Genomic DNA, 14,267 nt, shown 5'->3' with positions numbered 1-14,267 from the left:
TTTACTTAAACGCATCGAAGCATAAACGTATCACTTATACTTAGAACTTATTTCTCCAATTTATTTTACACAATACACTCCTAGAGAAAATCACGATAGGAACAAATAAGAGGGTTTTAAGAATGGTTGTTGTAAACTTTATAGTTAAGTCTTGGAGTTGTATAAACTTTACATTGTTGTAAAATAAAATGGGTCTACTTAATCAGTTGTTGTTATCTCCTTGACTTAAAGTTTATTGAGTGTAGTAAGATGTTCAGTTGGACAGTAGGTATCACAAAAGGGTGTTATCTGCGGTCCCTCACGCCTTTCCTCGGGCTCAGGAGTGCGGGCTCGGGGCAGGGTGTGACAGCTTGGTATCACAACATAAATTTATGGGAAGATTGAGGGATTAGTTTATACCAGCTTGGTATCAGAGCATAAGTTTCTGGGACAATTGAGGAATTAGTTTATACCAGCTTAGTATCAAAGCATAAGTTTTTGGGAAAGTTGAAGGTTAGTTGATACTAGTTTGGTATCAAAGTATATGTTCTTGGAAACCAGAGGGTTGAGTTAGAAAACTTGAGGGTTGAGTAAAACCAGAGGGAAGTATGGTAGAGTAAAGATTTGAAAAGAAGCCTAAGAATTAGTCAAGGTAGACTAAGAGGAATGGCAGAAGTGGCATGACCTAGTAGGCAACCGGAGTTAGAACTCACAACGCTACCTGAAGATCTTTCGAGGAATGTAAGTATGAATTTAAGTTATTCTCATTTAGTATTTGAGATAGAAATGTTTATGTTGTAAATAGTTGGTTCAACATCTAGCTTAGAGATGGCTATGTGAGGTATTGTTGGACAAACTAAAGAGTTGATATCAGAGTAGTGCAGTGGAAGCGTGGTAATAGACAAGGTTATAAGAGGTTACAACAGTGGTTGTTGTAAAACCTTAAACCAGAGTTAGTTCGAGTAAATTTCTAGGACGGAATTTTTTTAAGGGGGAAGTAAATGTGAAACCCGGATTTCCATTTTCCTTACTTAAGCAGGTGGTCAAGGAAATTAGCTAAGTGAAAGTTAAATCCTATGTTGGCTGCAAGGTCATGCGATAAATTAGCTAAGTGAAAGTTAAATCCTATGATTAAGTGGCTGCAAGGTCATGCGATAAAGTTAAGCTGAGGAGTTCAACTTAGAGATGTCCATGAGGCGGGGTGGGGTTGGGGATGTCATTCCCCATCCCCGTCCCCGCTCCCCATTTCATTCCCCATCCCGTTACTTTTTTTTTTATAAAAAAAATCAATTAATTTAAATCACTAATATGAACAAATTTTAATTAAATAATTAATTTTGTCACTAAATTGTTTATTATGTTGGTTTTACATGACAATTTGAATTTAAAGATAAATTACTCAAATTTTGGCCTGAAAAAGCTATTTCTTTTAGTAGAAAGAAATAAATATAAATCAGATTATTCACATATATAATCTAAATTTAAATATTCAATTTAAACATATTCATTATCTTTCCCAATAAATAATCAAATTTAAAATTTAAATGTAATATTTACATAATAATAATAACAATATAACATTAGATAACTATACTAAATAAATATGTAGAAACTAATCGAGGTGGGGGCGGGGAACGGGGCGGGGACCCGTTTAGTTCACGGGAAATTTTTTCCCCCACTCTCCGCCTAATCGGGGAATCCCCACGGGTCCCCTTCCTCATGGGGAAATTAGACATCTCTAGTTCAGCTTAATTAACTAGTAAGTAAGCCAGGTGGCAGTCTTAGAGATGTCAATTGGAAGATAAGTATGTCAGGTGGCGTTTATTTAAGTTAGAATGCCATGCGAGCCTAAGTATAAATTTACATGATGAAGAAGGAAAATGGTTTGGCAAAATTTTTCTTATGCTTGAGGGAAGAAGTGCTCTGCCATCTAAAGACTTAGGAAGTGAGAGAGTTCTTGGCAAGCTTAAAGGAAAATTGGAGGATTCTAATTAACTCAAAGGAAGTAATGCTCAATTTCTAAGGTAAGTGAAAGTTAAGAAGTTGGTGAGCAAATTCTTTGAAGATATTTTAGCTAAATGAATGTTGGGGTTAAAGTTATGAAATTTGAAAAATTGAATTTGAAATGGTGTTGTGGATGAATAAACAGGTAGCTACTTACGAAGAACAAGCAAGCAACTGACCAATTGATGATATGCATTGATATGCATATGGACATAGACAAAGAGTTCATAACAAAGACGCTTTGAGTACGTCGACTAGTAGACGTTCATCGCATAGGCTAAGAAGATGTTTCAGTGCTTATACGAGCACCTTGAGGAAGGATTTCAATTCTCAGCCAAGTTATAATGTAAGATGGCTAAGGATAGCTGATGCAGTAAATATGGTTTATGATGTGTCGAACTTAACTGTGATGCGATGAATTGCTAGTATACGATGAAGTTAAGTTTATGTGTTAAGTTCAAAAGGGAGCTAATTATGCTGACCAAGGAACCTTTCTTTGTTTCAAGGTAGACACAAATAGAAGAGGCTTACAGACACCTTAGATAAGTAGCTTAAAACAGTGAGTGATTAGTTTTCAAACTATTTTCAAAGTGTTTTACTTATGAATGTTCAACACATAGTTGCTCTTACTTCAATGTTCAATGCATGCTTTTAGTAATGGAAATTGAGTTTAACACATGATTGATGTTTCTAAAGACAATTTTTATATGAAATATCCATGCGTTCTACTTGAGTTTTCATGCCATGAATTAGCATTTAAATGAGTTATCCATTGGTTCATGTAAGTTTGAAAGCATGTTAATGATGTTAACATGTGTGATGATATGAAAACATACTCCTAAGCTTTGGTACCGAAGGTATGGTAAGGTCCCCAGTTATATATCGATCCTTGCCACCGAAGATATGGTAAGGTAAGCAGGATCCTATTCAATTCTACGTACACGTAAGACTTATGTTTATCGGCGTTGATGAGATCGAGCAAAAGGGTTACCTCTCAATTAAGGTTAGTAAGGATTGAGCAAAGGGCTCTCTCGCATGGTCAGGCAAGAGAGTAAAGGAATTCTATAGGATATGTTGATGAGTTTTAAACCAAGATTTTCATGTTATGTTTTCTTTATTTCCTAAATGTTATCTCTGAACTCTGGTATATTAATGAGAATGTTTTATTATTAAGTTGTTATTACTATGAGTTATGAAAGCATGTTTTCTTAAAATGGGTCACTCATTGGGCTTTCCAGCTCACTTTTTTTTTAATGTTTTCCTCCCCAGGTAGCGGTCGACGTCCCGAGGCCTAGCAGTTCTACCAATTAGCTACTTCCCAAACCCTCAAAAAATTGAAGTTTAGGTGGCTCATCATGTTTTGTTAATCTAGTCTTTATGTCCATGTCATGGGGAACAAGGTAGAATTTATGTTGAGCAGTTGTTGTAATAAGACTTAGTTTTCTGGAACTGTTATGTATATTGAAGTTGATTTTCTGATTAGTAGTAAATTGCATGCCTTGAGCTGTTGCTGAAAATTGTGTGCTAAGTTCTAGAGAGTTATAAATTGCTAATCAGATTTAACAGGTGTTAAGGACACGGGTTTATAGGAATATGTTAGGCAAGTTTATAGGAATATAAACTGCTAATCAGATTTAATAGGTGTTAAGGACACAAGTTTATAGGAATATATTGGGCAGTAGTTGTCATAAAAGGGTTGACAACTATTGTCTTCACATCTCTTCTCGGATTAAAAGAATCATCTGGTGAGGGGTGTGAAAGAAAGCCTTAGGAAAACAACGATTTCTTTTTCTTCTTCACATTGGGCATTTGTGATCCCATGCTCCAACTTGAGGAGAGGTATTAGGAGATATTTCCATGTTTACTTTATATATTTTTGTTGTTTAACTTGGGTTGTATTTTAGGTTTAATAAATAATAGGTTGTATATATTTGCCTAGGATGCTCAATGAGAAATGAAGGAAAAGCTTTCCTGGCAACTTCTTCTCAAAATTATACTTCTAATTAATGATACTATATTGGTGACGATATATATATATATATATTTTAAATTTTGGAGATACGAGAAAAAAAAGTCATGTAGATAGAAATTTGTTGAGGAATTAAGGTTGGCTTGTATAAAGACATGCTACTTAGCAAGGGATGGTTATTAAAAAGCTCTGTCTATTACATATATAATATAAGTTATATAATCAAGCTTCTAAGTCCCACAACAAATATACATTTCACTAATAATTAATGTTAATAAAAGGGAATATGATTCACATAAATGTGCTAACCAAACCAACAATATTATTTGACTTTACATGTAATAAAACTGATGTATTTGTAATTCTCATAGCTTTGTGGAATTCGATCTAGTTCAGATTCGTCGAAGAGAGGCCAGCCTCTTTTCAAGGTCCTCAACGTCAGGAGATTCGGAGCTGCAATGAATTAGAATTTAGCAGTACAGAAGGGTACAAATACTATCTTATAGAAGAAATCAATTTTGTCATTTTGAGCATTGCTCATTGGATAAGTGCACAAATTACAATCTTAAAGGTGGATTGGTTCGATATTCAAAAAGACAAAGAAAGAAGACGTAAAAATAATAATAATAATAATAATAAAAATAATTCTCACTTCAGATTAAATGTTGCTTGATCATGGCCATCTCTTAACAAATATCGCATCCAACACAAATAAAAACTCTTTTGTACTAGACATCAACTTAGCGATATAAACTATCGCTGTTTCGGAACATTCTAGACAAGATTTTCTTTACATAATGACCTCCTTATCCACACCCATATGGATAGGAGGTTAGGTACCCCTATTGGAATTTTCCCAAAAGAAATATTCCCAAAGAGGAGGTTGATTGAAGGTTTGATTGGATCTTCTTTATGTACAGTTTTTGTCCAAAAGACATGATATATTTAGCAATATTACAGCTATAAGGCTCGTCGGCACTTGGCATTTCGACCACAGTGAAAGCATTCGTGCTTATGTATCTATCTAAATACAATACAGACTATTCCAAGGCCCAGTAAAATTTACCCTTGTATGCATTCAATCAGACTATACAATACAGACTAGGACTAATATGCATCTATATGTTATAAAAAAAACATGATCCCAGAGAGAGAAAAATCCGAATATAATGCATAGGGTACCTGGTTACTGTATTTTCTGTCTTTCTTGCTGCAATCCGGCCTTTGGGAGCAGAAGATAACTGTCAACAGGAACAGGAAAAATTAATGTCAGAGAGCAGTAAATTTTTCCAAGTGAAGAAAGAAAAAAATGAAAACATAATTTGAGATTCAAGCAAAGAGTTCATTTTCAAGAAACCAACCTGGGATGCAATATCAACGCCAATCTCATCAAGCACCTTATGAAGAGAACAACAAAAACAAATATCTAGTTAGTAAAATCCTTCAATCAAACGTACAGTGTATGCAGCCTACTTAAAATATGTTGCAAGAATTCACCTGATTCGTAAGCTCCTCCGTTTCCTCTTCTGCCTCATCCTTATCTAAAGTTTCATCTATAGACTCTGACATCATTTCAATCTGGAGAAAAGAAGTAAGAATGCATACTGCACGAGTGGATAAAGAAAGAAGAAAACTTTACTAGCTCGAGGACCCAATAATAGTTTGGGTTGTTTTGCATCCAGCACTAGGAATAGGCTCTTTATGATGGGCGAGATAAGTTAATACAAGCGCAAGGCCCTTTTTTCATTTTTTGTTTTTTATTTTTATCTCACTCCTTCCCCCAAATCTGGTGAAAAGTAAACTCCTACTTCCTATTATCTTTTGTCCTCACAAAGAACACGGATTATATTATAAACAGCTAATAATAATGAAAATGCAATGGATTAAGAACAATATAGTACAATGTATATACATCAGATAGAGCTACCCATAAGTGGAAAACTTTGAATGAAGTGGAAAGCAGAATTAACATCCCTTTTTCTTGCATTTCAGATATATCTAAAGAAAACAAAAGGTTTGATTTGGCCATTTGCTATATAATTCAACTCATTCTCACTTCCCCTGGAAACTACATTGTATTCAATAACACTATTGAAACAAAAAAAGAAAAAAATGGTGGAACTGGGAATGTTACCGTCGTGTCCAACTGTGCTGACTGCTTCTGAAACTCCTTAATCACTTTAGCCTGCTTAGCCGGTGCCATTTGCTGCAACGGAAAGCCAAGATGATAAAATTGAACGTTTGGTTATAAATATGATAGACAAACTAACAAGTTTGCATGTAAAGTACCCTATATATTAGTAAAAATTAAATAATAATAATGTTATATTTCTATTGTTAGGATTTTTCCATTATTGTAAGTATCTTGTTATATTTTCTTTTCTATACTTGTTCACTTGTATATATTCATATATCTTTAGAGTATTCTGATACTCTCTCAAACCTAAGAGTTTTATATGGTATCAGAGCCCTCTAAACAAACTTAGAATCCGTTTGTGTTACGTCTAGGGTTTTGTAGAGGGGTGAATTTACATTTTTGCTCACAGCCGCCGTCTTTGGTTCGTTCGCCGCTGTTAGCTGCCACTGTCGCAGCCATCAGCCACCGCCGCTGGAAAAAAAAAGGTAGTTCTTCGACACGCCCAGTCCGTCGAGGAGCCTAGCCGCCGATCTATAGAACCCCAAAGTTCGGATTCCATCTGACCAGTGCGTGAGGCTCACGCGCCACTTTTCCCTTCTGCCGTCGATCCACACGCCAACGCGTGCGCCACTTGTTTCGGTTCGTCTTCTGTGGGTTTCCTCGGTTTTGTTGCCTCTTCTTGGTGGTGTGTTTGTTTGGGCTATATACTCATTATTTGTAAAAACATCTCTTCGCTAAATTAGGGTTTGATTCTCTTTTGTCCAGTGTTTATTTTTTTGAGGTAATGGCTAATAAAAAACCAATAGTCATGTCGGAGATGGTTCCTATGGTGTCAAAAGTAATTGAACACAAGTTGAATAGATTCAACTACTATTCATGGAGATCAAATATTCGCCACTTTATTAGGAGCATGGAGATGGATAATCACATCATGGAAGAGCCACCAATTGATGTAATAAAAAAATTTGGTGGCGGGACGATTCAAGAATGCTTCTACAAATCAAGAATTCTATTGACCGTGAAATCGTTGAACTAGTAAATCACTGCGAATTAGTCAAGGAACTATTGGAATATTTGGATTTCCTTTATTCTGGGAAAGAGAAAAATAATAGAGTATTTGATGTTTGTAAGACTCTATATCAACTTGATCAAGGAGAAAAATCTCTTACAAGCTACTTTATGGAGGTTAAAAATACATGTGCGGAATTCAATGCCTTGATGCCCAATCAGCACGGATCCAAAAGTTCTAATGGCTCAATGTGAAAAGTTGTTTATCATGAATTTTTTTAGTAGGTCTTGCACCTAAATAGATGGCCAAAGATCAAGTGTTGTCAAACTCAAATATCTCTGCTTATACTCGAATACTTTGTACAGAGGAAACACACACAGTTATGTCATCTGATTCTAGTAGTGCTTTGATTGGGCGTACAAATGATTAAAGAGGTAATAAGGGGGTTAAATCAAATAACTCCAAAGGTCATCCCAATAACCAAAGATCAAATCCAGGAGGTGTTATTTGCTATTACTGTCATAAATCTGGTCATACGAAACGTGAATGCAGAAGATTGATGAATAAGGGTCAAAGGATGCCATCACCCTCTGCAGATGTCGCTTCTACTCTTGATAATCTTGAAAAGTCAATTACGATTTCTGCAGAGGAGTTTGCTAAATTTCAACAGTATCAAGAGTCATTGAGGGCATCATCTTCTACTCCCATTATGGCCATCACAGAGACAAGTAACATTTCTAAATGCCTTCTTTCCTCCACGTCAAAATGGGTCATTGATTCTGGCGCTACAGACCATATGACTGGTAACCCCAGTTTATTCTCTAACCTTTATACTGTAGTCTTCACCTAATGTCACTATAGCTGATGGAACCTCCTCTCTTGTTTTAGGATCAGGAACCGTCCATCTTACTGAATCACTGTCTTTGTCATCAGTTTTAAATTTACCACATTTCTCGTTTAATTCGATTTCGGTCAGTAAACTCACTCGTGATCTTCATTGTTCTGTCTCCTTTTTTTCCTGGTTATTGCTTATTTCAGGATCTTACGACGAAGCAGACTATGGATAAAAGGCGTGAATTTGGAGGTCTTTTTACATCTTTGAACCACAAACACCTACAGCCATCACATGCTCTAGCGTGTCATCTCTTTTTGAAGAGCATTGTCGTTTGGGTCATCCGTCTATCTCTGTGTTGAAAAGTCTTCATCCACAACTTCAACATTTGTCTTCTTTAGATTGTGAGTCATGTCAGTTTGCTAAATTTCATCGTTTGAGTTTGTATCCTCAAGTCAATAAACGAGCTAGTGCTCCTTTTGAATTAGTTCATTCTGATGTTTGGGGTCCATATCCTATTGAGTCCAAAGGAGAGTTTAGGTATTTTGTTACATTGATCGATGACAATTCTCCTATTACACGGTTATATTTAATGAAAAATCGTTCTGAGTTACTTTCTCATTTTCGTAACTTCCATGCTAAAATTCAAACTCAGTTTAGTGGTGCTCTTAAAATCCTCCGGAGCGATAATGCTCCATATTTTTCTCATGACATTCTTCATCAATCTTTTTGTGTCGATACTCCATCTCAAAATGGGGTTGCAAAACGAAAGAATCGTCATCTCCTTGAGACAGCCAGAGCTTTAATGATTTAGATGCATGTTCCAGAATCCTTTTGGGCTGATGCTGTTTCCACAGCTTGTTTCTTAATAAATCGCATGTCCTCTTCCATTCGTATTTCTTAATAAATACCTTTTTGTACTTTATGCCCCAAGCAACATTTATTTTCCATTCCAACCAAAATATTTGGTTGTACCTACTTTGTTCGAGATGTTCGACCTCAACATACCAAGTTGGATCCAAAGTCCTTAAAATGTATTTTCCTTGGTTATTCCCGTGTTCAAAAGGGGTATCAGTGTTATTGTCCTAGTCTAAATAAATATTTTGTCTCTCTTGATGTCACATTTTTTAACATTCCTAATTTTTTTCCATCACCGTCTTTCTCTTCGAATAGGAATCAGGGGGAGCATAAGGAATTAGAGGATGATTTCCTTGTCTACACAGTTATTTCTCCTTTCGATCCCCTTCCAGTTTCATCTCTACCTATGGCTACCTCTACTCTTCCACTCATCGTTAAGATCTATACTCGATGACAACCTCCTTCGGTTCCATGCCCTGTACCAGAGACTTCTTCATCATCGGATCCAGAAACGAGTGATGATCTTCCTATAGCTCTACGTAAAGGTAAACGTATATGTGCTCATCCTATTTCCTCTTTTGTTTCATATAACCATTTGTCGTCTTTCACATATTCATTCATTGCATCCTTAGAGTCTGTATCCATCCCTAAAACTGTTCATGAAACTTTGTCTCATCCTGATTGGTGTGCCGTAATGGTGGAGGAGATGACCGCCTTAGATGATAATTGTACTTGGGATTTAATTTCTCTCCCTACAGAAAAGAAGGTTATCGGTTGCAAATGGGTGTTTGCGGTTAAAGTCAATCCTGATGGTTTTGTTGCTTGGTTAAAAACGCGCCTTGTAGCGAAAGGCTATGCACAAACTTGTGGTATTGACTATTTTGATAGTTTTTCTCCTGTAGTAAAAATGGCATCTGTGAGGTTGTTTATTTCATTAGCTTCAATTGACCTTTACATCAACTGGATATTAAAAATGCATTTCTTCATGGTAATCTTCAAGAAGAGGTATATGGATCAACCACAAGGGTTTGTTGCTCAGGATGAGAATGGAACAGTGTGTCGCCTTCGTAAATCTTTGTATGGATTAAAGCAGAGTCCACGGGATCGGTTTGGTAAATTTAGTCAGGTGATCGAAAGCTTTGGAATGCGGAAGAGCACGTCAGATCATTCGGTCTTTTTCAAGAAATCTGAGGGTGGTGTCATCTTGTTAGTCGTATATGTGGATGATATTGTGATTACTGGTGATGACGATTTAGGTATCCAATCCTTAAAGACCTTTCTTCATAGTCAATTCCATACAAAAGATTTGGGCATGTTGAAATACTTCATAGGAATTAAGGTAATAAGAAGCAAGAAAGGAATACTATTATCACTGAGAAAATATGTACTTGACTTGTTGACAGAAACAAGGAAGCTAAGGACTAAACCATGTAGTACCCCAGTGATGCCCAACTTACAGCTCACAAAAGATGGAGAATGCTAAAAGATCTTGAAAGATATAGAAGGTTAGTGAGAAAACTTAATTACCTTACCAACTCAACCCGACATAGCCTATTCAGTGAGTATTGTGAGTCAGTACATGTCATGCCCTACAGTTGATCATTGGGTTGCATTGGAATAGATTCTGTGTTATCTGAAGACTGCTCTAGAGCATGGTTATATAAGGATTATGGTCATACTAATATTGAATGTTTCTCAGATGCCAATTTGGCAGGATCTAAAGAAGACAAAAGATCAACCTCAGGGTATTGTGTTTTTGTTGGTGGTAATTTGATTTCTTGGAAGAGTAAGAAGCAAAATGTGGTGTCACGTTCAAGTGCGAAATCAGAATGTAGAGCAATGGCACAGTCTGTGTGTGAATTGATTTGGATATATCAACTTCTTGTTGAGTTGAGATTTGAAATCACCACACCAACAAAGTTGTGGTGTGATAATCAAGCAATACTTCATATTGTGCCTAATCCAGTATTTCATGAAAGGACTAAACATATTGAAGTTGATTGCCATTTTGTGCGTGAGGAAATTCAATAAGGGTTGGTATCTCCAAGATATGTGAAGAAAGGAGAACAATTAGGAGATATCTTCACAAAAGCATTGAATGGAACACGTATAGGTTATCTATGTAACAAGTTGGCATGATTAACATATATGCTCCAACTTGAGGGGAGTGGAGTGTTATAGTTCTATTGTTAGGGTTTTCCATTATTATAAATATCTTGTTATATTTTCCTTTTCTATGCTTTGTACACTTGTATATATATTCATATCTTTGGTGAAATTTTGATTCTCTCTCAAACCTAAGAGTTTTACAAATGATGATGATGATGATGATAAGTAAAGTGGTCTACTTTGACTCTCACATCAAATTTCAGTCAATTATGTCAACCAATATGACACGCCAATCAAAAACTTCAATCAAGTAACTTCTAGTTCTCTGCTAGTGTGTCTCATTCTTCCTTGAAAATAGTAGAGTCATAATAAAATTAAGGCTATCATATTCTCGTTCGTGTGTTACCTTGTTCATTGCAACCATTGCCTTTGTTGCACCCTTCATTCCAGTAGAGATTGAAGTGCTAGCATATAGTGCCTGCAAAAAGACAACATTAGCCAATTATTGTCATTAAACTAAAACAGAAGGTCAACACGCTTCCACGGTAAGGATGGCAACCTGTGTATGAGTAGCTACACCTCGAATTTGGGCACGACTCCCTTGCAGATTAGTTATCTGTTGACGTAGGCGAACAAGCTGTCGAGCTAGGATTCTAGTGGCAGCCTGTATGTTAAATTAAAAGGAAAAGTGAAATATGAAAACAGTTTTACTCCCTAACAGTAGGATCCTAATTACGTGAAAGAAGTATTTATGTTTGTGTATGCTCCTGCTCAAGACGAGTATCAACAGTAAACTACAATCTATATTTAATTATTTCAGAATAATTGGCAACAATGGATTCTAAATTCCTTTGCTGCCACCTCAACATTTGTTGTCTTCTTTAATGCAGTTTCACTAGGTGCAATTTGCATAAAATTACAGTCCAGGGAAAATATGAAGCAATCAAGTTGATTGAGTCAACTGCATGGAAACCAAAATATCAAACCAACCAGTAATCATGAAGGTATAGAACAAAATTAATCACATACAAAGCCCAGGAAACACTGCAAATAGTTTGAAGTTTTAGAATCATGAATAACTAATGGAACAATCCTAAATAAGATTAATATGGTTGGGCAGTTGTGGGGGGGACAAAGTACTAAATATAAGGCTATATCTACCACCAATAGATATAAAAAGTTTACTTGCCTCATTCCCAGTTTTGGCAGTTTGCTTTATCTCTGCCACCAATTTTCTTTCCTGAAATTAGAAAGCGTAGGGTAATCTAAGAGAGGAGAAAAGGCAAAGGTGGTAATAGAAATGAAAACCAAAAGGGAGTTCACATCATACCTCCAACTGAAGAGATGCAATTTCTCGCTCGATGCCTAAAAATTGATAATCATATAAGCCACAAACATATGAATTTCATAAAAGTGTTGAAGTAGTAATGAGGGTTGAGGAAAGAACAAGGCAAGTAAAGGGAATTTTGGCCCTTAACTCAGACCCTTTTACTTGCAAACCTTATTCCATAAATGCCACAATCACATGCATTTAAAATAGGCAGTTGAACAAAATGGTTATTCTAATTTTGTTCAATTGCTTATTTAGGGCAAAGGCCACACCTATACAACTGAGGTAGGAAAGAAAAGCAAACGGCATAATAGTTTCAAATTAAGTGACCCGATGCCGAAATTAATAAAAAGAGTGAGTAGCTGAAATAAAGGGGTAATGCTCCTCCATTAATAGCTTTAGGTGTTGCTAATTAGTCTGAAGGTGGATGGCATCCGGATGAAAAGAGAAAAGGTGTATTAGAGAAAGAGATTTCCGGTTGCTAACAACTGGGGACTGGGGAATTGTCTAAAAAGTCAAATGGTTTTGAGTTTCAGTACTTATGAACAATTCAAGACCGCCCATCCATTAGGGTAATTAAATACATTCCTGCATCTCCCTTCCAGTGCAAAAGAAACAGAATATAACTTTTGGTAGAAGATATGGCGGGGAAAAAAAACAAAGGCATCCAAAAATTGTGGTAGAAGTAGAAGGTTTTGTAGTACCTCTAGTTGCAACAGCCATTTCTCGCTTGCTGGTACGAAGAGCATCTGTAATAAAAGCACAATGTCATTGTTCATGTCTAATCTAATCAAGCCGCATTGAATTTCTACATTAATCGCACTCCAGGCAACTAAAGTTCCCTTAGTAGTAGAAGTAAATATCATTTCAAACAATAAGAGGAATCCATTTTAACTCACTCTAACTGCATCGAGCAAAGCCCCTACCACTGTACAAAAATGTAAATCATGTCTTTAATCTAACACATGAATTAACCCTAAGATCTGTGTGAAAAAAATGCCGAAATCGTACAAATTGGTAAACCAGCATAAAAAAACAGTGAAATTGAGAAAGAAAGAGGGAAATCGGAGGCTTGAATCGACAAAATAATCGTAAATTAGGAAGCAAAGAAGAAGCAGATCGGAAATGAGAAATTTATAGACCTTTGGGCGAGGTTTTCTTCCTGAAGATGTTCAACTTCAAGTTCATCGTTCGTTCACTGCAGAAACAGAGTGCGAATGTGGGAAGCGATTGAAGCTGTACGACAATCTTTACAGTACCAAAGCGAAATTGAGGATTTGGAAGCTAAGTAGTGAAGCTTACACTGTGATTCCTGGAAGAGCGTGCTAAAATTTCTTATCGCTCAAACGGCGGTGATCAAAGTAGCCGTTACGAATTTCCACTGCCTTAACTGCCCTTGCTGAAGTTTTATATTTACATTGTATTTTCTAAAAGTAAACTTTTGTATTTTATATTCCTCCTCCCAAACGGCTCCAAATATTTTCAGTTTCCAGATGGGAGGAATGCAATAATTTTTCTTTATTAAAATATGTGAATGAAGATGTAACTTTTTACCTTGACAATGGAATTCACCTGACTTTTACGTGTCTTCAAAGACAAATTTACAATTCAGGAGAAATTACCGATATGGTGCTTGTCATAACACTCCAATACTTAAGTCAATATTTTGCACAAATATTAGAGCAAGTAGTTTTAAGGAGGAGATGAGCTTACCTTCCATGAGGCTATCATGCTCTATCTATAATTGAGTCCTAGAGGTCTTCTTTATCCCAATTGGAGAAGGAACTCTATTTCCTTTTCCTACTTTGACACTGAACACGTCAGACCGCTGAGGATATTCTGATGAAGAGGGTCGATCCGAATCAGCCGTATTGTAAGGGATTCCGCTTGGCCCGCTTCCCATTTATTTATTGGAACTCTCCTAGGCTTGCTCCTTAGCCAATCTCATGTCCATTTTTTGGGCTAGGTAACTCTCTTGGTTCGATATTGACTTTTGACCTTTTGTTGGTCTAAAAGTGTCAAAGCATGAGGTGGACGCCC

At 36.3% G+C, this 14,267-nt stretch overlaps 1 protein-coding gene across 2 annotated transcripts; it reads right to left on the bottom strand.

Annotated features, from left to right (window-relative positions):
* Window positions 1-4,128: 4,128 nt before the first annotated feature.
* Window positions 4,129-13,722, bottom strand: VPS2.2 (SNF7 family protein). Of its 2 annotated transcripts, XM_039026874.2 has the most exons (12): window positions 13,530-13,722; window positions 13,370-13,425; window positions 12,932-12,976; window positions 12,228-12,262; window positions 12,087-12,137; window positions 11,457-11,561; window positions 11,304-11,375; window positions 6,087-6,158; window positions 5,450-5,530; window positions 5,314-5,349; window positions 5,135-5,193; window positions 4,129-4,405 (listed from the first exon to the last, which is right to left on the bottom strand). In XM_039026874.2, the coding sequence occupies exons 2-12, from the start codon at window positions 13,413-13,415 to the stop codon at window positions 4,345-4,347; spliced, it is 663 nt and encodes a 220-aa protein (XP_038882802.1). In that variant the 5' UTR covers window positions 13,416-13,425; window positions 13,530-13,722; the 3' UTR covers window positions 4,129-4,344. The 2 variants fall into 2 exon arrangements, with proteins under 2 accessions (XP_038882802.1, XP_090167685.1); XM_090311559.1 differs by lacking the exon at window positions 13,530-13,722 and having other exon boundaries at window positions 13,370-13,529.
* Between the last annotated feature and the right edge of the window lie 545 nt (window positions 13,723-14,267).

The sequence above is a fragment of the Benincasa hispida genome, chromosome 3 (genome assembly GCF_027475165.1).
Source record: "Benincasa hispida cultivar pf3 chromosome 3, pf3_genome.v1.1, whole genome shotgun sequence".
NCBI lineage: Eukaryota > Viridiplantae > Streptophyta > Magnoliopsida > Cucurbitales > Cucurbitaceae > Benincasa > Benincasa hispida.
Note: the sequence above shows the minus strand (reverse complement) of the source record. Positions and strands in the feature narration are given on the sequence as shown.